At 43.6% G+C, this 22660-nt stretch overlaps 1 protein-coding gene across 2 annotated transcripts in view; it reads right to left on the bottom strand.

Moving 5' to 3' along the window:
• Nucleotides 1-78: 78 nt before the first annotated feature.
• The window catches only part of TAP38 (thylakoid-associated phosphatase 38), a 63708-nt gene continuing 41126 nt past the window's right edge, over nucleotides 79-22660 (bottom strand). Inside the window, exons 7-11 of one of the 2 annotated variants that reach the window (XM_086483257.1) lie at nucleotides 1209-1322; nucleotides 1053-1107; nucleotides 948-980; nucleotides 769-824; nucleotides 79-649 (exon numbers count right to left, since the gene is read on the bottom strand). In XM_086483257.1, coding sequence (XP_086339383.1) covers nucleotides 511-649; nucleotides 769-824; nucleotides 948-980; nucleotides 1053-1107; nucleotides 1209-1322 — 397 coding nt within the window. In that variant the 3' untranslated portion in view covers nucleotides 79-510. The remainder of the gene's footprint in view (nucleotides 650-768; nucleotides 825-947; nucleotides 981-1052; nucleotides 1108-1208; nucleotides 1323-22660) is intronic. The other variant, XM_086483258.1, reaches the window with a different exon arrangement.

The following is a 22660-nucleotide window of genomic DNA, read 5'->3' as shown; positions in this document are numbered from 1 at the left end:
ATCATTACAAAGGGGTTTTTCACATGCATAAGAGGAGATCGAAAGTGCTTGATTAGGAGCCTGCTAGGTTGGACATGCTACTGGAAGTATCCATAAATTAAAAATGCAACATTTCTCTCCTTACAATAGATGTGCAGTTCTCCCCAAATTTCAAATTATGCCAATGCTACCTCTCAGCTTATGCTGCAAGATGATAATTCACTTGGCACTTTCAGGACAGAGAGCCATCTTTCAAAGCTCTCATGTTACAATAATGCCTGTACACACAACTCATGGCCATGATACAAGATACAACATAGGGCTACACAGGAAGCCCAGCCGTGTCCGCAGGTCCTTTCACCTACAACATGCTAGTTATAATGCGTGTGAGCAACTCTGCCGAATGAGCAACTCATTCAAATGCTGGCAGTCCTGTACAATCAGCAAGTAGGAATTGCCGTCTCCATGAAAAGCTTACTTGGAGCTTGATTAGCAACGAGTAACCTGCCCAGCAGTGCTGTGCAAAAAAATTCAAAATAGCCCAGAGTGGCTTGCAAATTGGGATAGCCATATACCCAAACCAACGAGGCTCAGAACCAGCACTAGTTGTCCTGCCTCTGCACCAACATTACGATCTTCTAGGGGTGCATTTGGGTCATATTGCACTTTCCTGAAATCAAAGAAAAACAAGCAAGTCCTTTTTGTTGAGCTCTACCTACAAGGCTCCGTGGACGGATGACATCCCTTCGAACATATTGTTTGAGAAAAATAACTTAAAGAGGAACTCACCCGAAGTCTGCAATCACTACACTTACATTGTCCTGTCCATTCTTGTCCTGCAGTTTCTCCCCAGGAAAAAGAAATTAGCTAAGACAAAAGCATGTTCTGAAGGCTTGGAGACACTCTATCTAACTAAACCCTGTGCAATGAGTAGCTTAACAATATTAGAAAACAAAAAGAGGATATACCAGAGCCAAGTTGGCAAGAGCCTCACATGCACGCTGCGAGAGTCCAAACACGAGTTAGATATTACTATCAGAAGGAAGTCCAAATGCAGCAGTTTAGGGACCTGCCTGTACATCACCATGCTGACGTAACTGGTTCCGCACAAACCGCACTGCCTCAGAACTGGAAAAAATGATAGGGGCACTCATCATAACTGCCATTGCTCAAAAGACTTTGGAACTGAAGCTTCACTTGATAGAACATGAGCCTTCAACCCGACAAACCTTTGGATGTAATCCCAAAGCCCATCTGATGCAAGAATGATGAAGTCGGCATCGTCAAGAGCTGTTTGAATAACATCTGGAGCTGCTGTCACCCAATCACCATTTAACTCCACCCTGTTCACAAATAGGAAAAAGAAACAGATTAACAACTGACTTGTAATTATTGTAGGATCAGATCTGCCAGCTCCATAAAAGGGAGCCGGACAGATATACAGAGCCATGCACATGCAGATACATTGTACAACCGACAACCGGGGGGAAAAGATAAAACACGACTGCTTGTTTCAGGAGGGTTTTGGGGCAGCTACAACAGCCGACAGGTTGAGAGTCCCAAAGACAAGCCGCAGTGCTATTCCCAAACAGCTGAAAAAAACATAATCCACAACAAGCAATAGAGGCCGATCATGAGCATCAAAGAAACCCTACCAACCGTCGCGAGTGAGCATCTGAAGCTCTTCAAAAATCAGAATGTGCAGGTCATCTGGAATGACTGTATCAGTCCCTACAATGCAAGCAGCCACCCCTCTCCTGATATCACCAATGAGCTCTGCCACGAGGTAATCCACGCATGTCCAATCAAGCAAGGAGGAAGTTGGTCCCTTGTCCCAAGGAGCCCAGTCAACTTGAGTACTATTGCCCAGCTAGTGGCCCTCCTCCTCCTGCCCATTAGCATCACAAATCAGAGGATTGCGCTGTGTCTCTTCAGCACATCTCGGGCACTCTCGAATAATGACTCTCCTTGACTGCAGTATGTGAATTAGAGAGCGCCTGAAGGGCAATGCATCAGCAAATCAAGGGGAGCATTGATGAGGAGGATTTTTCCAAGTGTCCAATGCCCCAAATCTAGGAATGGCCCCTGACAAAGGTGATGCAAGCAATGCTTCCAAGGCTCAGCTTCTTGGAGCCCCTGCCAAACAATGAGGATGGAAAGCAACACACAATTCTACACTAGCCTAGGGCTAACCAAGCAAAACACTAGCAGCACTGCTCATCAACTCTTACCAAGAAACTGATTGACACCATTTGAGCAGTTTCTTTTGTTCTTATTGAGGAAGTCAATTTGCTGGGCTTGCTTCCCCATCTGAGGAGAGAGTACCTCCTGCTTCTATCCACGATTGGTTCCAAGATTGGGACAATCTTGGAGACCCCACGAACAGTAGCTTCAGTCGCTGCCAAGGCAGTAGGTATACCTATTGTAGCATTTTGTTTCGGGACACCCACTCTCTCCCAAAGGTAGTCCTTTAGCCTAGGGTGAGTGGTGGCTGGCTCCGCCAAAGCGTGGAGTATTAGGGACTCCCAAACCACTACTTCATATGCAAGCAAATGGGCCATCTTGCAAAGGCCTGTCCTCGCAGGAGAGATCGACCCGTCACCTGTGTCACACGCTGAGCCTCCCAAAGCTGGTCAGGCACAATAGACAGATACCCAGGGTGCACAGGTTAACACTTCTTCAGAAATGGGTGGCCAGTCAGCTTGACAGCAGGTACATGTCCGCCGTTGTCTCGCCATACTGCCCCCCCTGGTAGCCAGCCTACGACAAGCCAGAGAACCGTTTTGACCCTTTACAACAAAATGTTCCTGAGAAGTCCCCTTCCACCTCAGCCTCGTCCTGGCCCCCCGCCCCCATCTCTCCCACTAGCCCCTCAACCTCATCTCCTGGCCCTTCTCACTCCACCACCGGCTCAGGGGACTGGACACTCCTCAACAGCTCGAAGATCTCTTGGTAGTGCTTTTGCTACTGGTCAATTGGTTCGAGGGGAACAGCCGGCTGAGGACGCTACTCTTGGTTGAAGCTTCTCCTTTTGCGACAGTCCCTCACGGGCTGACCAGTTTTGACATTGGCCAACGATAAGATTTCTTCGACTACGACTTTACACGGTTTCTTGGCAACCCATCTCCTGGCCTCGAGATGGCTTGTTTCAGAGTATAGGTTCTCTTTCTGGCAGCCAGAGGTGTCCGAGGCCTTGGATACAGCGGTTGGTTTCTCCTTTCCACTGTGTGGCACGGATCACACAGAGTGGACTCTGCATACAATACTAGATTGGCTCGAGGTCCAAACTCTTGAGTTCTCGCACCACACGGGGAACCTGGGAGTGACAGCCTTGATTTAGACACTTCGGCCACTAGCCAAGTTCAGTGTAACGCCGCCTGATGCAGCTGGTTGTAGACACAGTGATATACTTTTTTGCAGACACCCAAGGTGCTCCTTGTTATGTATTTGTACATGAGGATTCCTGAACACAAGATGTAACCCTATGGATTGCACGCTCTTCTTGGGCATGGGTTGGACAGTCACTTTAGGCACGCCTCTCCGGGTCGCTCGGATGCAGATTACTCCCCATCCAAGCTGCCCTCAAAGATAGCAAGGTTGGTTTCCACGACAGCAGCAGTTTTCTCTCACTAATCCCATGAGGCTTGTCTCATGGAATGTACAGGGTGTAGGTGGACCCCAGTTTTTACACAAGAGGGGTCATTTGTGACAAGAGCTACAAAGATGCCTTGTAGGTGGCACGATAGATATTCTTATGCTTCAGGAGCAACACCTTTGTGAGAGCCGTATTCAATGTTGTGGCAGATCTTGCATGGCCATTATGAGACTTTTTGGTCTGCCGCTTTTGGGCCTGGCAACATTCAGGGATGTGTATGTATGACTATTGCGGACTCATCGCATCAAGCCATTGAGAGCAGAGATATTATTGTGCCTAGCAGGGCCAATGGGTCACCATGCAAGTTCAAGGTAGCCTTGTGGATTCTTGAACATTTATGTGCCCAACCATGCGAGTGCACGGGCTGAGTTCTGGTTATATATTGTGGAGTCCTTGCCAAACACAGAGCAGTGGTGCATTGGGGAGGGATTTCAACATGCTCGAGGAACCCCTCAGATAGGATTGGGACAGCCATGCTACTGTTCACGGGGCTGAGTTGGCAGCTTGGGAGTGCCTATGTATGACTTTGAGGATTTCGGATGTATGGCAGCATGCAGGTTTTGTGTAGCCCTCAGATAGCCTCTCTCTCTCTCTCTCTCTCTCTCTCTCTCTCTCTTCGAGAGGCCCCAACAAGCCCATACCAAGTGGACACGCCATCCTTGAATTTGAAAGTCGAGAGGGTCGGCTCAAGCTTCTTCAACAATCACGTCTTCTCAAAGATACCAAGCTTTGGATTGCAGAAGAACTCACTCCGACACAACTCAAACACAAAAGTGAAGAGCTCAAGAAGGTACATGAAGCCCGCAAACAAGGCAAATGGGCAGTCTATCGAGGCGGTAAAGCCATCATCCAGGAATTTCGAAATCCCAAACCGGCCCTCCCCACAATTGACCCCCCCTAGGTTTCTATTTTCCTCTCTGATCTGCCTAACGGACCCTCAGTCCTTAACTGATATGTATCATCATCTTTCACTTCATGAGCAACCGTTGTAATGTCTGCTCTTGGTCCCATAGGTCATATCTGACCTCTGTGGACGATAATTCTCTCTCTCTCTCTCTCTCTCTCTCTCTCTCTCTCTCTCTCTCTCATGCTCATCTATGCAGACGATGTGGCTCTTTTCGCCCATGACATTATAGCTCTACAGAAATTGGTCGATGCGTTACAGGCTTTTTGTGAAAATGTGGGTCTATCAATCAATGTAGACAAAACAAAGTTCATGATTGTAAAGACTCGTAAGATGGATATCCACGCCCCCCTCATGTATCAAGGGAAACAAATTGAGAAAGTCGACAGTTTCAAGTACTTGGGGATTGACATCCCGTGCAACTATGCTTGGGGACAATGCGCACATAATAGAATTGACATCGGCCATGCCAAGTACTATCAATTTGAAAACATGTGCACACAAAGGAGCATAAAAAGATGGGAGATAAAAGCGACCATTTTTGAGACATGCGTGGTGCAAGCCATCCTCTACAGAGTGGAAATCTGGGGAGCAAGCATTTCAGCCCACACATGGAATGAAATTGAAAAAATTCAGAAAAAGTTTCTATGTCGACACATGAGGGTCAAAAAGACGACACCATACTCCGTGCTACTCTTGGAGACAGGCAAGAGACCACTAGAAATGAAAGCATTGCAAAAAATGTACACGTATATCATGAAGGTCAAAGCGATGCCTCCTACTCGAATCCCCCGCATTGCATGGGAAACGGGATGTGCGTCACAAAAGACAAAAAAAAGAAAATTTCTGTCATCGAGCCTCATACAGGACATTAAGAAATGGTTCGCTCAATGGAATGTAGAGGCATATGTGGACATGCTTATTGAGGAGGGCAAGGAGGGAAAACACATGCTGAATTTTGACATTGCATTACTAAATAGCCTCCACACCAAGTGGAAGACAACGCAACACTGCTTGAAATTTGAATACTATTGCAAGCATGTCAACACAAAGTATTGGGAAGGCTATAGCACAAACCCAATGGAAGCCCAGGCCCACATGCAAACACCCATGCCCCACATGGCACGAAGAGCCATCTCTTTGATGCGCACAAGGTCACATATGCTCAAAATAGAAACAAAGGGCTGGCTGAAAATTGATGCTTCTAACGGATATGCACATCATGTACAATGCAAGCTCCCGAAGATGAAGCACATGTGACATTGGAATGCCCAGAATACGCTCACATCCGGGCTAATTTTCAACCACTTCTAAGCGTTTGTTCTACCTTTGCGGACCTATTATCCAAGACAGGCCCCTCCCCTACAGCTCTCAGAACATACCTCACCCGCATACTTGAGCATCAAAAGACACTCATACGAACACAAAAAGAGAATAACACACACCACACCATACACCCCCGTGAGGGAGACTATGTATCACTTTGAGGTCCCATGGGTCATTTCTAGCCCCCCGCGGACGTTAATACCAAATCAAATCTCTCTCTCTCTCTCTCTCTCTCTCTCTCTCTCTCTCTCTCTCTCTCTCTCTCTCATCACAGTGTAGGGGGCATGAATCTATCCAAGATAGATAATTTCTACGCTAGTAACCACATCTATGACATAGGCGATTCAGTATGCATTTTGGCAGGGACTAATTTTTCCAATCATGCACCACTGATTCTTACTGTGTCAGATAGACAGAGGATTTGCAGTATCATGCTACGCATCCCAAAGAGAATTTTCCTCGATACGGAGCTCAACAAGCAGGTTGGTCACCTTGTAGATATGGTGCCAATAGTTGAAGCTATGTTGGGAAAGAAGACATAAGTACAAGCATATGAGGATGGTGGTGCCCAAGTGTGTGTCATGATCGAGGCTACCATGAAGGAAGCACGTATCAAAATGTAAGTGAATGGTTCGATTCATATGAGGATGGTCAACCACAAAAAAGCGAGGTGTCTTGGGATAGCTGAAGATGTCAAGATAAACGTCTTGGGAATTGAGTGCTTGGTCGATTGCTATGTGATGCAAGCAGGTGAAAATGAGTACCCGAAAATGAGTACCCGATCATTACAGGGAGGCCATGGCTTATAACCCTTGGTGCTAAGCAAGATTGGGGTATCCTGACCAGGAGAAAGGAAGAACCATAGTCTACAACATGAAGATACATGAGAGCCATACACTGAAGAGTGTTGTGCACGAATACGTGCGTCCGCGATGCGGATGTAGTGCGGTGTGTGCGTGCAAGAAGGGAGAGCAAGAGAGTAGACAGTGTGTGGGTGGAGTAGGGCTCAAATGAGCTACTCCTTATTGTTGTATATATCTACAACCAATAAGGTCAGTAGTGGGCGAGCGCCCATAACATGAGCGGCTGAGCAAGGCACAGACGCCTTTACCCCAACGATCTCTCACTTAGAGACGAATGTGTCGATAAGTGCGTCCCGCTAGCTAAACTACTAGTATGTACAAGAAAACAGGTGAGAGACTCTCTCAACCTACGTCCACTGGTTCGCTCAGTCGATCTACATTCAGTCGTATCGGTTCTATGATGAGCGTGTGACGGTGTGTGCAAGTGATAGAGCACGCGAAGATGTGCAGCCTTGAGGCTTGAAGCGGAGGCACTGTGCTGCAGAAGGGAAGCGCTAGCAGAACGAAGAGAGAGAGAGAGAGAGAGAGAGAGAGAGAGAGAGAGAGAGAGCTCACGTTTTTGGGAAAAACTAAATAATTGAGTTTTGGGTTTTCCCACTTTTATTATAAGTGACCTTTAAAAAATGTTTCCAGATATTGAACCTAGACAAAGTATAAAAATGTACAAAAAGGGATTATTTAGGCCTTTAACCCAACAACTGGTGGAGATGCGGGATAATAAGCGGAGGCACTGTGCTGCAGAAGGGAAGCGCTAGCAAAACGAAGAGGGAGAGAGAGAGAGCTCACGTTTTTGGAGAAAACTCAATAATTGAGTTTTTGGTTTTCCCACTTTTATTATAAGTGACCTTTAAAAAATGTGTCCAGGTTCAATATGAACTTGGACAAAGTATAAAAATATACAAAAAGGGGTTATTTAGGCCTTTAACCCAACAACCTCCCACTTAAAGGCATAAAATGACGCCTTTAAGTTAACCAACTCGCACCAGCTGTATGCAATGCTCATGTTGAGCCTTAGCAAGACTCTTGGTGAGAACATCAGCAGGGTTATCCTGTGTATGGATCTTAGTCAAGCTAACTAGACCATCCTCCAATACCTGTCGTATGAATTAGTACCGCACATCTATGTGTTTGGTACGCGCATGAAACATGGCATTTTTGGCTAAATAGACAGCACTCTGGCTATCACAACCCAACACGAGTGTATGAGCAAGCATGCCAAGTTCTTTTACAAGTCTGCCCAACCAAATGGCCTCTTTTGAAGCCTCTGTGACTGAAATATATTCAACCTAAGTAGTACTCAATGCCACAATTTTCTATAACCTAGAACACCAAGAGACTGCACCACCAGCAATAGCAAATACATATCCACTGGTAGATTTCCTGGTATCCATGTCACATGCCATGTCTGCATCACAATATCCCTGCAACTTTTAAGTCACTTTTTCCATAACAGATACACTTTGATTGTGTACCTTTCAAATATCTCAGAATGCATTTGAGAGCTTCCCAATGCGCTTTGCCAAGATACGACATGTATCGACTAACAACTCCCACTGCATAAGCAATGTCAGGACGAGTGGCAACCATAGCATACATACAAGCTGATGCATAAGGGATTCCCTTCATTGCTTTCAATGCCACATCATCCTTTGGGCAATCTGCTTTGCTAAGCTTAGTGTATGGAGGTAAAGGTACTCCAAGAGGCTTAGCATCAGCCATATTAAACATGTCAAGTACTTTTGCAATGTACCTTTCTTGAGATAAAAACGGCAATTTCAGCTTTCTATCTCTTTTAATACGCATGCCCAAAATATGCTCTGCATCACCTAAATCCTTCATAGCAAATGTTGAATTTAGCTTACGTTTCAGAGCATCAAGACTAATCTTATGTTTCCCGGCAAGCAGCATGTCATCAACATAGAGAACAAATATGATGGGACTACCATCTTCATCCCTTTTCGTATACAAACAATGATCTGCATGGCTGCGTTTAAAGCCTTGAGACAGCATAAAAGTGTCAAACTTCTTATACCACTGCCATGATGATTGTCTCAAACCATACAAAGCCCTTTTCAATTTGCATACAAGTTTCTCACGTGTAGGAACTACAAAACCTTCAAGTTGTTTCATTTATATGTCCTCTTCAATGTCACTGTGCAAAAACGTTGTCTTTACATCCATTTGATTCAATTCCAAATCAAGCACCGCAACGAGAGCAAAAAGGACACGTAAAGTTGTAAGCTTTACAACGGGAGAAGAGATTTCTTGAAAATCAATTCCTTCTTTCTGTGCATATCCTTTTGCAACCAATCTTGGCTTGTACTTGGGTTTTTCATCCGAAATCTTAATCTTGTATACCCATTTGTTAGGAAGAGCCTTTCTCCCTTTAGGCAATGGCACAAGATCCCAAATATCATTTGCATACAAGGATTTCATTTCCTCTTGCATTGCAAGCTCCCACTTACTGCCTGACTCACATGTCTTTGCCTCTTTATACGTAAGAGGCTCTCCCTCATCTTCAACATAATGTAATGCAAAGAGGGATCATATCTACTCACAATCCGTCTTGGACGAGTAGACCGCCTCACCCAATGATCCACATTATCCGGTAATGGATCTACATCAGGTGGCATAATAAAATCATCAACAATGGGCTGCTGTACATCATTTTCAGCACCATTTTCAGCACCGTTTCGTGGCTGCAAATGCCCTTCAGGAGCCTCAATTTGCTGTCCAACATCATCTGGCTCAAACACCACTGGATTATCTACATTTTCAGCCATATGTGGTGCATCCTGAGGGTCAAAAATAGGCCTAACAGGTGGCTGGTCATGCTGAAATTTGACCCTTTTATGGTCATGCTTTGAGGCACAATTGTTTTGAAGCAGCCTTGCCTCATTAAAAACAACATCCCGGCTGCGTACAACCCTTTTGAGCTGAGGTAACCAAATCCTGTAACCCATTTTGCCTTCTTCACCATATCCCATGAAGAGGCCTTTAACGCGTACAACCCTTTTGAGCCTCGCAACCAAAAATACGTAAGTGATCATATGAAGCAGGCTTGCCAAACCAAACCTCTTCAGGGATGTCACCTTTCAAAGACATGTGAGGGGATTGATTGCATATATGCACTGCAGTTTTCAAAGCTTCTCCCCAAAATCCATGAGAGAGATTAGCTGTGGACAGCATGCATCTCACCCTCTCACAAAGTGTCCTATTAAATCTTTCAGCCACACCATTAGAAGAGGGACTGCATGGCATAGTAAGCTCCCTCTTAATGCCCAAATTTTCACAAAATTTGTAAATTCAACACTTGTGAACTCCCTCCCATTGTCCGTACGCAAGCATTTTAGCTTTCTACCTATTTGGGTGGTCACAAATGCATGAAATTTCTTAAACGCAGCAAAGGCTTCATCCTTAGATTTAAGCAAATAAACCCAAATTTTCCTAGAATGATCATCAACAAAGGAGACAAAATAGCATGCACCTCCCATAGACTTAGTAGGCATGCTACATACATCAGAATGTACAAGATCAAGCACACAAGATTTACGAGGGACACCAGAGTAATAAGAACGCTTTACTTGCTTGCCATATTGACATTCATTACAAAAGTCAAGCTTTGTGCCTTTAGCATCAAGCTTGTTTAAAGTACAAAGTTTAGAAAGGCCCTTTTGGCTCATATGGCCAAGCCTCTTGTGCCACAACTCCATGTGAGAGTTAATTTCAGCCAATGCAATAAACTTGCCCAACACAGCCTTTCCATGCATGCAATAAAGTGTCCCTTTCTTTGTGCCCTTTACAATCAGCCTTGAGCCTTTAGTCATTTTCCATGATCCTCTCTCAAACAAGATGTTGTAACCATGCATATCCATCTGACCAACAGAAAGCAGACTCTTCTTGATTCCCGGCATATATCTAACATCATGCAAGACAAGCTCATTTGTGCCATCTATGGAGAGATGTACAGTGCCAATACCCTCAATGGAACATGCATGATTGTTTCCAAGGTATACATAGCCACGCTTGCCTGCATCAAAAGTAGAGCAACACTCCTTGATAGGAGTCACATGAAATGAAGCACCGGAATCAACAATCCAAGTCTGGGATAATGCATCATTGACAGTCAACAAAGCATCAATAAGATCACTCTTGGTGATCTGCATGTCCTGTGAATGAACATTAAGAGAGGCATCAATGTCATAAGCATCATCATCTCACAAAGTGGCACACAAGATGTCCTCTACATCTGACAGCTCCTCAATCACAACACTAGAAGCCACATTGGCCTTCTCTTTGTCCTTTGAGCTATCCTGTGCATCTGTCTTGACTTCCTTCTTCTCTTTCTTTTTGTCTCCGCCATTCTTTTTCCGTTCTAACTCGGCTTTGTAGTACTTGCCAATCGGGTTTCTTGTGACCTTTCCTGCCACACTGATAGCAAGTCACATCACCCTTGCCTTTGCTGGCATTTCCCCTTTCCTTACTCTTACTCTTACTCCTTTGTGCATAAGCATTCTTCTTTTCTGTCCTGCCTCTAACCATGTTGACAGAGCTATCTCCCTCTCCACTTGCTTTCCTCTTGATTTCGTCATTCAAGATAGAACCCCTAACACCATCAAAGGTCAAATTGGGGTTATTGGATAATGAAACCACCAATGTTTCCCAGGACTCAGGTAAGGTCATAAGCAAGGAGATAGCTTTCAGCTTATCATCAAAAGGGGGCAAGCATGAGTCCTATAAACTGCGACAAAGTACCTCCGAACAACGACAAGTGCTCTGCAGCGCTCTTGGACTCAGCTAGTTGCATGCCAACAAGTTTTCGCATCAAATGCACTTGGTTGACAGGCGTTGTATTTTCATACATTTCCTTTAACTTCTCCCACACATCAAAAGCAGTTGTGAGACCTTTCACATCAATGACTGTCTCATCGGTCATGGCCATTTTAATGTATGTAACAGCCTTCCTGTTCAGGCTAACCCATGCTTCATCCGTCATATTTTGTGGCTTTACCTGTTCAAGTGCTCCTTCACAATCCTTAAGAAATAAGATTCCTTGAATCCTCTCTTTCCAAAGGTCAAAGCCTGTTCCATCGAACCTCCTAATCTCGAAGAGATTCTTCACATCCGAAGAAGATGAGGCCATAGTTGCACAAATAAGAGGGCTAATACGCTGAATTTTTGGGCAAAATGCACAAAAACCGGAGTATAGCCTCACAGAGATGTGCACTACAGCTCCAAATGGTCACAGGAGCAATTTGGGACAAAATAGGTCGATTTGGACACAAAAATCAATTTCTGAAATTTATGCGCAAGAAATTTCAGCGAGCGAATTTGTGCTCAAAAACAACAATTTTAGTTGTTTTTAGCCTCATAGAACATACATAAGGCTAATACATAGCCTTTAGAAGAATGTAAGAGCAAAAACCCCAATTTGTAGCATCAAATTGCATGAAATTGAGCCACAAATAGTCATACATAGCCAAAATTTATCAAACGTGCGTAGATTACATCAATTTGCACTTTCTTCAATGTAGTCGTATCATAAAAACACTTGCAAAAACCTGCGTAAATCTGAAATTTGCTGAAAACACCTGTTTTTTGGCAATTTCAATGTTTTCGGATAGCGAGGACTTAGAAAAAGTGTTCCAACACTTTAATACATCATCTGCAAAACCTGTATTTTGCTGTCATAACCTGTAATTTGCTGATTTTGACCTAATTTCAGCCTGTTTTAGGTCAATTTGACTTGCCGGGAGCTCTCTAGTGTCCGAGGACGAGTCCTTTGGCGATGAAATTGCAAAATCTCGCGTGAAAGTTGACCTCCTTGGCTGAAAATCAGCGTTTGCAGGTTTGGGAGCAAACCCTAATTGGGCTCTCATACCAATTAATGAGCGCGCGGCGGTGTGTGCAAGTGATAGAGCATACGAAGATGTGCAGGCCTTGAGGCTTGAAGCGAAGGCACTGTGCTGCAGAAGGGAAGCGCTAGCAGAACGAAGAGGGAGAGAGAGAGAGCTAACGTTTTTGGGGAAAACTCAATAATTGAGTTTTTGGGTTTTTCCACTTTTATTATAAGTGACCTTTAAAAAATGTGTCCAGGTTCATATTCAATATGAACCTGGACAAAGTATAAAAATGTACAAAAAGGGGGTTATTTAGGCCTTTAACCCAACATTCTAGTAATAGGCGAGCATTACATATCCACCCTAGAGCCTACATATAAATCCCGCAGACTACTCTATATGGTCTGCAAAACTCCACTATGCATCATGCTAGTGTCAGTCACTGTACAATTGACAATCCCTGCTGCAAATGCTCCCACTGCAGTTACTAGGTTGAGCTTCGACACTAGTATGTCGTACATGAGACGCCTGAACGCTGACGAAATATGCACACCTGGTTGTACTCGCCTTCCCTACGCTATCTGCATGTACTGCATCATCAGGACCAACCATCACGTATGGATATATCAAAGCTTTTAGAAGCAGATTTTATCTTTCGAGTGGGGGAGTCTGAATGGGTTTCTCCAGTAGTTATTGTGCCCAAGAAGAATGGAAGATTTAGGGTATGTGTTGATTTCAAACCTTTGAATGCTGCCCCATAAAGGAATCATTATCCACTACCCTTCCAGGACGAGATTGAAACGGGCCCGTAGAGCGGTAGACTTTAGCTTTCACTTGATTCTTTACTTGAAAAACGTTACTTGAACTTTACGACACAGAGAAACTTCACGAATAAGCCTGTGACTAGAATTCAACACTTCAAACCACGGCTTGGCAGCTAGAATGCCCCCAAGCAAACAGTGACACCTTGTAGGTCCCAAAGACTGGCGCCCCTTTTAGTATTTCTTTATTCTTATTAAACTTGACAAAAACCTGTAAACTTCTACAATCTGACCCACTTTTATCGGACTCAAATTCCCCTACTCTAACCCGATTTCGGCAACATAACCACAGTAGAGGTCTCCACGGACAAAATCCCAAGTACACAGTGATTTTCCACGCACTTTAGAGCACTTTAGAAAACCTGGTGAGAAATTACAGCACACTGAATTCTTTGTTTTGCGCTCTGATTCACGTGCCGATTACTTTAATGGATAGCCCTCGAGCTCTCGCGCCTGTAGGGTCACTTGCCCCTTGCATTAGACGAGATTCCTCGCGGGAAATCTCTCTAACTTGTCTTGTATAAGCACCCAATGCTTTCCCGAGGCTCCCCTGGCAAATTAACAATTCGAACGCTTTCACCTAGCACTCACCAAGATGTTCAAACCTGTCCATGGCTGAATTTGCAAGCTTTTGACCCAATTTCGCCAACATAATAGGGCAAAAATCCTTATAGGTCAAAAGTACACGTCAAGGACATTTTCCCTTGCGGTTTGGAAGCTTTCCAGTGAGCTGCAGGTCAATTTCAGCATGCTGTAATTCCCTATTTTGTCATTGTTAGGTGCACAAAGACCTGTTTAAGCATCGCACGGCTTCCCTGAGGCTCCCTTGACAATGTCCTGCAATTTAGGTGTGAAACCCTAAACCTACAAAAAAACACAGCAGACTGTAATTTTCTATTTTGGATCGTTTTTGACGGAGCGAACACGTCTACACGTGTCAAACGCTCCCGCACACAATGGGACAGTTCCCCTGTGAAACGGACGAGTTTCCATGCGAGAAAACTCTCCATTTTCGGGATTCTTCGCAATGGAACTTTGCGTACCTGTAGGGGATTAACAATTAGCTAATCCGATACCTGTTCAAAAGGCTCTTGCCTTGGCAAACGTGCATAAAACCCCCAGAATTGTACATGGTAATCTGAGAAGCCCATATGTGCAAAGGGGAGAGAGAGATGCGCGAGAAAAAATCATCGCGCTACATAGAGTAAGGGAGAAGGCAAGCTTTCCATTAAAGCTGTGATCACCTGCACCCACTACTCACACACTGTGTAGCACAATTGCCAAAAAAATTAGCCTCCACCCTCAACTTTGGGCACCCCCTCTTGGATAAGGCTTTTGGAGACTGTGTGTTGGCCTACATGCATCTCCCTGAATGCCATGTTTTCATTTGACTCCCTTTGGTTTGATTTCCTAGTACCCACCAACTTATAATGTGTAGCGAGGGGCCTAAATGACTTTGAACTAAGCCTAGCCAACCTTTTACTGCTTGGATTTCAGTGTTGATTGGCCCATCCATCTCGTGGCGACCTGCCCTTCCTGACTGCGGGTGAAACTCTCGGCCGTCGATTGTTTCACACTGGCCACACAATGTCGACCATTTATGACTTCAAAAAGAAAGACCCAAAAATCAAATAAAAATCAAGGGAAAGAATTTAGCAACTAAGGTTAGTGGTTGCCACAACCTCGTGACACAAGATCCTCAAATCAAGTTGCACGTCATGAACGCTACTCAATCATGGATGGATTTTCTGGGTACTTTCACATTTTGATGGTGATTGAAAATCGATTGAAGACTGTTCAAGGGTAGATAAATAAAGTGTTTGGTCCGTACTTGGATAAGTTCATTCAAGTTCTCACGGATGATATTGGATGTTATAGTTGTAGGGTCACACATTTGGAGAAGCTGAGACTGAGTTTCGAAAGACTTCAACACAAGGGTGGGCAACTCAACCCAAAGAAGTGTAAGTTTGCTCATGCTAAAGTTCATTTTCTAAAACATGTGGCCTCACAAAATGGAATGGAGGCTAACCCTGAGAAAGTTAAAGCTTTATTGCTTTCTAGTACGGTCGGGTGCCTTCGGCGGCCTCTCTCTCTTTTTCTCTCTCCCTCTTTATCGTGTGCACAAGGGCTTCTCTTAGTTTTGGAGTTTAGCCTTCATGTCGCAGATTTTGACACGTGTAAAGGGCTCCCCCTTCCGCCATATTATGTTAGTTTAGATGGATCCACCCACTAACACAAAGGATTTGGCATCACTTGTGCATAAAAGCTCATGTACCTGTCACGGTTTTTTTTGGATGCTATGTCAATATGTGTATCCTCTCCATAAATTGAGCCAAAGAGTTCAAGGGTTTGAATGGAATGAAGACATGCAACAGGCTTTTGACGGTATTAAGGAGGTATTGTGTGCTTTACCGACAATGAGTCCTCTTGACTTCAAATCCATTTTCTATGTATCTATTAGTGTGGGATCAATAACTTTTGGGTTGGTCCTCTTATAAAAGCAAGGTAGAAACTTCAAGCTGGTCTATTTTGAGAGTAAGATGAAGAATGTAAGTGAGTTCTCCTACACAAAATGGAGCATTGGGTATTTGCATTGATTCTTTCTTGTCGCAAGTCAAGACATTTGCTACCATAAAAGTTCGATATGCTCACCACATCAAACCTTTTGCCGGATGTAGTATAACATTTGAAGCCTAGCAAGCGTATCTTAAAGTGGACTATGGAGCTGCAAGAGTATGGGTTTGAGTTCAAAGTTGATCATTCCGTCAAAGCTCAAACATAGTGGTACACAAGGGAAGGGAGTTGTTGTCTTACCCAAGAATTGACAAGGACAATTGCGAAGAGGAAGTGGATATTGTGGATGTGTATATGATGGCCTTTGATGGTAAGTACAAGAAAGTTCTTCAAAAGGCACGTGGTCAGGTGATCTTTAAGAATCCAAAAGGTGATGTAACCTTTTCTAGAGCTTATGATCTTGATAAAGCACAAGCAACAATGAGACCGAGTACCTAACTCTTTTCCTTGGATTGAAGCAGTGTGTTGAGTTTAGATTGAGGAGAGTCGTTGTAAAGGGGGTTGCATTGCTAGTCATAAATCAATTGCTTGGTTAGTGGAGAGTTAAGAGAGACAACCTAAAGAAATAGTTCTATGGCATCAAGAAGCTTTTGCATGAAATTGAGAAGATATAGATTAAGCATGTTCCTCGTGAGCAGAATAAAGAAGCTAATGAGTTAGCTAGGGATAAATTGGACACTTTCGTAGCTCCTTTAAAGGTCAAAGAAGCCTTGTTCGCAAGAAGGGAGTCCCTACAAGATATGGAAGTAATTCTTGGTAAAGGCAAATGTCCAGAGAGCATGTCAAAGATTCGGTGTAAGAGAATAATTGCAAAAGCAAGAAACTACACATTGGTAGGTGAGGGTCTCATGTTTTATAGCAGAGATAGCATTCTAAGAAAAGTGCCATACAGAGAAGAAATAGGTTTGATGTTGAAGCATTGCCATGAAGAAACATGTCATCAAGGCAAGGACCAGGTTGTCTTTCATATTCTGAGAGCAGGTTAATGTTGGCCCTCCATGATGAGAGATGCTTATTTTTTGTGCAAGTCATGCCATGAATGCAAAGTATTTGCAAATCGAAAACTTTTGTTTGAGCCTTAAAAAAGCAATAATGTCTTTTGCTACATTTACAAAATAGGAAGTGGATGTTGTAGGTCTGATGCCAAGGTCCAATAATGGCAAAAAGTATATCCTTCTGGTTGTGGACTCTCTGTCAAAATGGGTGGAGGCGAGAGGTGTAAAAGATGTAACACCACGAAGAGTGGACTCTTTTTTGTATGAACAAGTGTGTTGCAGGTTTGAAGCTCCTATGGTTATCAATTCTGATCATGGGCCAGGGTTTAGATACAAACTCGTTGGTGCTCTCATGAAGAAATTGAAAATTCAGCACAGACATTCTTCTCCTTACTACCCACAGTGCAATGGACTTGTTGAAAAGTGCAATGGTCAAATTGTAAGGATGTTGTCAAAGTATGCTAGAGAGCATCCCAAAGAGTGAGACCTTGACTTGGAAAAGTGTTTGTGGGCTTATAGAACTGCGTATAAAGTGTCTACACAATTTACACCGTATAAGCTTGTTTATGGAAAGGAAGCTCTCATGCCTATACAAGTACAACTGATGCATTAAAATTGTTGTGTAGAATGCAAGAAGGAAAGAACTCCTGCTCTAGAGTTGTTGCAAATGGACACAGAGAAATCTAGTGATTATTATCTTCAACAAGCAAAGACAAGGATGGGAAAATGAATAAGAGGATGCTAGAGAAAGAGATTGAAGAGGGAGATCTTGTAAAGAAATATGATTCTTGCTTGGATTTCACTTTTCAAAAGAAGTTGAGAAGGACAAACTCTTTTCATGTGACCTTTAGTGTAACATTGAAAACATCTTCCTTCCTTTCCATACTCAGTTCGTTCTTCCAGACATAACCAACCTCCTACTATTCCTTAAGCAGATTTTTCATCAAGTGTCAACTTAGGGGTTTCTTGAGTTTTAGCCTTTCCTTTACTATCACTGTGGGGTGAAGAGTTCTATGCTCTAGGTGTAGTGGAAGATTGATGAGACGAAGAATTACCATTGTTCTTACCAATGTTCTTACCATTTTGTTGGTACCTCTCCTTCGGTTTACCTTTATTGTGCTTCATTTCTTGTGCTAGAGTGATTCTAACAGCGTCATTGTAGTCCGTAGGGTTAAAGACTTGCAGATCGAACTTGATGTACTCCTCCAACCCAGAAAAGAAAGCCTCCTTGCGATCCTCATCCGACCTACGCAATTGAACACCAATCTACAAAATACGATTTGTTCCATTTTTCTTGGGGCCTCGCCAATCTTCTTTTAACCGATCAAGGTACTATGGTGGCATAAAACGAGCCTTGAGATTGTCTTGGAAGTCGACTTAGTTGAAAGAGAGAGGTTCGCCATCCACGGCATGCTCAAGATGCTCAGCCAATTGTGCATCTTGCCACGCTTGATACCAAATAATGGCATCACCCGATAGATAAATGGCAACATTATTGTTGTTGGTTTTCTTGTTAGTCACAAAGTAAGCATTAAATTGATGCAACCAAGAATGAGTCACAGAAGCCTTCCATCTTACCATCATACTTCCTGAAAATCAACTTCTCAATGACTGGGTTGTTGGAGTTTTTGGGTCTAAAGGCCCTCTAGCCACCCTTGTATACATTATTTTATTCTTTGGGTGTGAACCTCCCCTAGGGTCACTTATGTGACCCTTATAGTGTGTACCCTCATAATAATAAATCATTCCATTAGTAAGTGTGCCAAATAGCACACGCCAACACTTGCGTATGATTTTCTCCTCTCTCTTTCGCTCCATCGTTGTCTCCAGAAAACACGGGCACTACCCTTCTCCTGCTACAAGCGCCTCCTACAAATTGGTATCAAAGCCTTGCTTCGAGCACGTATCCGCACCGGGAAGCAGCAGCAGTAATTTTCTCTCTCTTTGATTTCAGCCCTCCCTCTCTCTCTACGATTTTCAGCTTTCTCTCTCCTCTCACTACAGCCCACAGCTTCTTGATGAAGCTTTGAGACTACGAGGGTCTAGTTTTGCGATATAGCAAGGAGTAGCAAGCAAAATCAATCACAAAAGAAAGGGGGATTTTACGGGTCGCTGAAATTTCAGCAACTTCACAGCTTTTTGATCCTTTCCAGGTGGAAATTGCATTTACAGATCGAGGAAAATTGGGGCTTTTGCTGAAATTTCATTACTTTGCAAACATTTGAGCATGTATTGCAATTTGTGGACAGTTTGAGTAAAGAATTTGAAGTTTATTCTTGAGTTTTTCAAGAATTACAAGAAAACGCAGTTTTATTCACATCACAAAGCTTATGTATTCGCACATTTATGTATTTTACATGCAGGATGCTCGCCATTGAGTTGATGTATTGCTGAAAATACATTTTGCAGTAGCTTTTAATCCAGTTGCAGATTTGAGGTTGATGCATATGTAATATGGTTATACTGTTGAAGTGGGAGTATTCATGCAAGGATTGTATTCCCTATTTGTGTGCTGAAATTTCAGCTTCTACTGCTGAAATTTATCCTTCTTTACTGCTACACACTCGTGGTAAAGTGCTAGTAACACAGTATTACCATCACTTGCTCTTTTACACTGAGTATTGACCTCTTAAGAGGCTAAAATCTCAGTTTTCAGCCTGCTGTCATAAAAATACAGCAGTGAATTTTCGAGTCTTTTTGCACCGAAATGGCCTCTAATGCATCAACAATAGCATTCAGCCCATTAGCGTTTTTGGACAGCAAATAAAGACCATCAAATTTCAGCCCTTAGATCGGTCTCGCCATCACCATCGTCGTCATCGATCTAGCCTAGACTTGCATCAGTCACGTGCATTCAGTTTGTACTAGTTTGTGCAATCAATAGTAGACCACTCTCGCCGACGAGAGTGGGGCCTTCGGAGGAGGGTTTTATAACGTCTCTGGTGCCGTATTTCTCTTTTCTCTCTATCTCTCAGTCTCATACACTTGCACGCACAGTGTCCATTCACTTTGTTTGTGATCATCATTAAGAACGGAAGGCTCTCCCTTCCATAAGAACAAAAGGAACCTTGAGCACAATTCGGAGCACTCATCTTGAGCAAAGTTCAAACATTCATTCCACTGCACCTAGCATTGGTATCAGAGCTTTGGCATGATGATTTGCATGATCAAGATGTGATTTCTCACAAGCATGATGAGTTGCATGAAGATGATGTGATTGTTCACAAGGATGATGTATTAGTGGATGCTTTTTCTAGCGAAGCTAACCTCGTTGCAGATTCGATCAATCACGAAGAACCGATCTTGGCTCTCGAGCCTAGGTCCAAAGAACCCTTACAAGAAGTATTATGTGTTCGCATGATTAGTACGCACACATTGTTCGAGTGTTTCATTCATGATCAGTTCCTGTATTTTAGTCAGCGTCTTTATGTGATCCCTTTTCCTAAGCATGACATATTGTACGTTGAGCACGTTTCACTCATGAATGAGCACGAATGTATGCGGATTGTTCATGAAAAGCTGAAAAGTATGCATTCAAGGACGTCACATTCCATGTCTCTTCCTTGGCATGACACAATTGTAGAAAGAGCACATGAAAGTAAGAGCACCAAGCATGGGCATTTCCGTGGTGAATTGCCACAGTTGATTGCTCTATATCATAAGAGAAAGATTCGATCTCATTGTTTGCGTGTGTGTGTGTGTGGTGAACGGCTTGGCACTCCATCTCTTTGTTCATCTACATTGCATGCACAGTCTTTGAGGAAGACACAAGATTTTTTCCACTCACTTTACATGGAATAGGTATGTTCATGGTTTTGTGTTGGAAATGGTTTCAGGAATTTGCAGCCATGGAGATTCTCGAAGAAGAAAGAAGCATGACTCTCAACGAAGTTGAAGCATTAAAGGCATAGTTACATGGGATGGCGGGTCTGGGTCAGGAACGGGGACGGGGACGGGGACGGGGACGGGACGGCAAAAGTCAGGAAATGGGGACGGGGGTCGGGACGGCAAAAAAAAATTTAGAGTTTTTTTGGCATTTTTTGACCTATACACATGCCACACACATAGAGCATCACTTTGACCACAAATTTACACTAAATAGACCAAAGAACATGAGTCATATAGACGCAAATGTGCTAATAAAACATCGAGAAATGAGGACCCAAAGGGTGGCTTTTATAGCCATTGGGGTGCTTCAAAGTTCAAACATATGTCTATTAGAGAGAAACTAGCCTCTAGAAATGATCAGGTTTTCAAATTTTAAAAAAAGTCCCCTCCCATCCCCTCCCGTCCCCTCCGTCCCCTGCCATAACCGGGATGTTTTGCGGCGCGGCCCAAAGAAGCAAGCGTTGCAGACCTTTATGAAGTTCAAGTACCGCACGACCTACACATCAGAGTGGGCCGGCGAAGAGTCCCTTCCAGGATTCCGGATATTGTTGGCGATCTCCCTCGACGCCATACAGTTCAGTACCAGTACCTCACTTTGAAAAGGAGGGGATGTCACGTGACACATCCAACCCTATGTGTCCGTGGACAAGCTACAACACGACAAGGGTTCACTCAGTCCAGTCATTCTAGATTTAGAAGTGATCTGACACTTTTGTGAGTCTATTCGTAGACAGTGCATGCCCAGTCACTTAGGTAGATGCATATCCTCTGGTTGCACACAGCATTATCATAAGCATTCCCACCACAATCTATCAGAATCCTTCAGGGGAATTTTCCAATGCATTTAGCCTATTTTTCCTATTTTTGACATTTTTCACTTATATTATTTTTAAGTGACTTTTGTTGGAAAGTAGGTAGGGCAAATTGAGTAAGTTTGTATATAAGCAAACCTAGACTAGCACTAATAGGCAGAAGAGGCAACAGAAGCCCAAGCTCAACAGGCAACTTCTCAGCAAGACCCTTGGTGGACTTTCCTCCAAGCAAAGACATCCCCACACCTAGCGTTTTTCTCCAACAAGCATCCATAGCGTTTTTGAGAATCATCGCCAAGACTCACCTGCTCTTGCGTTTTTGCATTAGCAACCCATCGCCATACACTTCAGTGTCTAGCGTTTTCAGCCGTGGCAAAACTCAGCAAGACGAAGCCTTTGCAGATAGCATTTTCACCTCCTTGAAAACCTCAGCCCTGCAGCGTTTTTCAGCCTCGTTGCATCAGCGATTTCAGCCATAGAATACCTGCAGTTTTCACCCCTAAAACCAGAGATTTCAGCGGGCAGAATTCAGCCCACAGCAGCGTTTTCGTCAACAGCAGAATTCAGCCCATTAGCGTTTTTCGACAGTAGATAAAGACCATCAGATTTCAGCCCTTAGATCGGTCTCGCCATCACCATCGTCGTCATCGATCTAGCCTAGACTTGCATCAGTCACATGCATTCAGTTTGTACCAGTTTGTGCAATCAATAATAGACCACTCTTGCCGACGAGAGTGGGGCCTTTGGAGGAGGGTTTTACAACGTCTCTGGTGTCGTATTTCTCTTCTCTCTCTATCTCTCAGTCTCATACACTTTGCACGCACAATGTCCATTCACTTTATTTGTGATCATTGCACTCTCTCATTAAGAACGGAAGGCTCTCCCTTCCATAAGAACAAAAGGAACCTTGAGCACAGTTCGGAGCACTCATCTTGAGCAAAGTTCAAACATTCATTCAGCTGCACCTAACACTGCACCTTACACGATATCCGCTTTTCAAATC

Source organism: Adiantum capillus-veneris, chromosome 15 (genome assembly GCF_014529385.1).
Source record: "Adiantum capillus-veneris isolate H3 chromosome 15, ASM1452938v2, whole genome shotgun sequence".
NCBI classification, from domain to species: domain Eukaryota; kingdom Viridiplantae; phylum Streptophyta; class Polypodiopsida; order Polypodiales; family Pteridaceae; genus Adiantum; species Adiantum capillus-veneris.
Note: the sequence above shows the minus strand (reverse complement) of the source record. Positions and strands in the feature narration are given on the sequence as shown.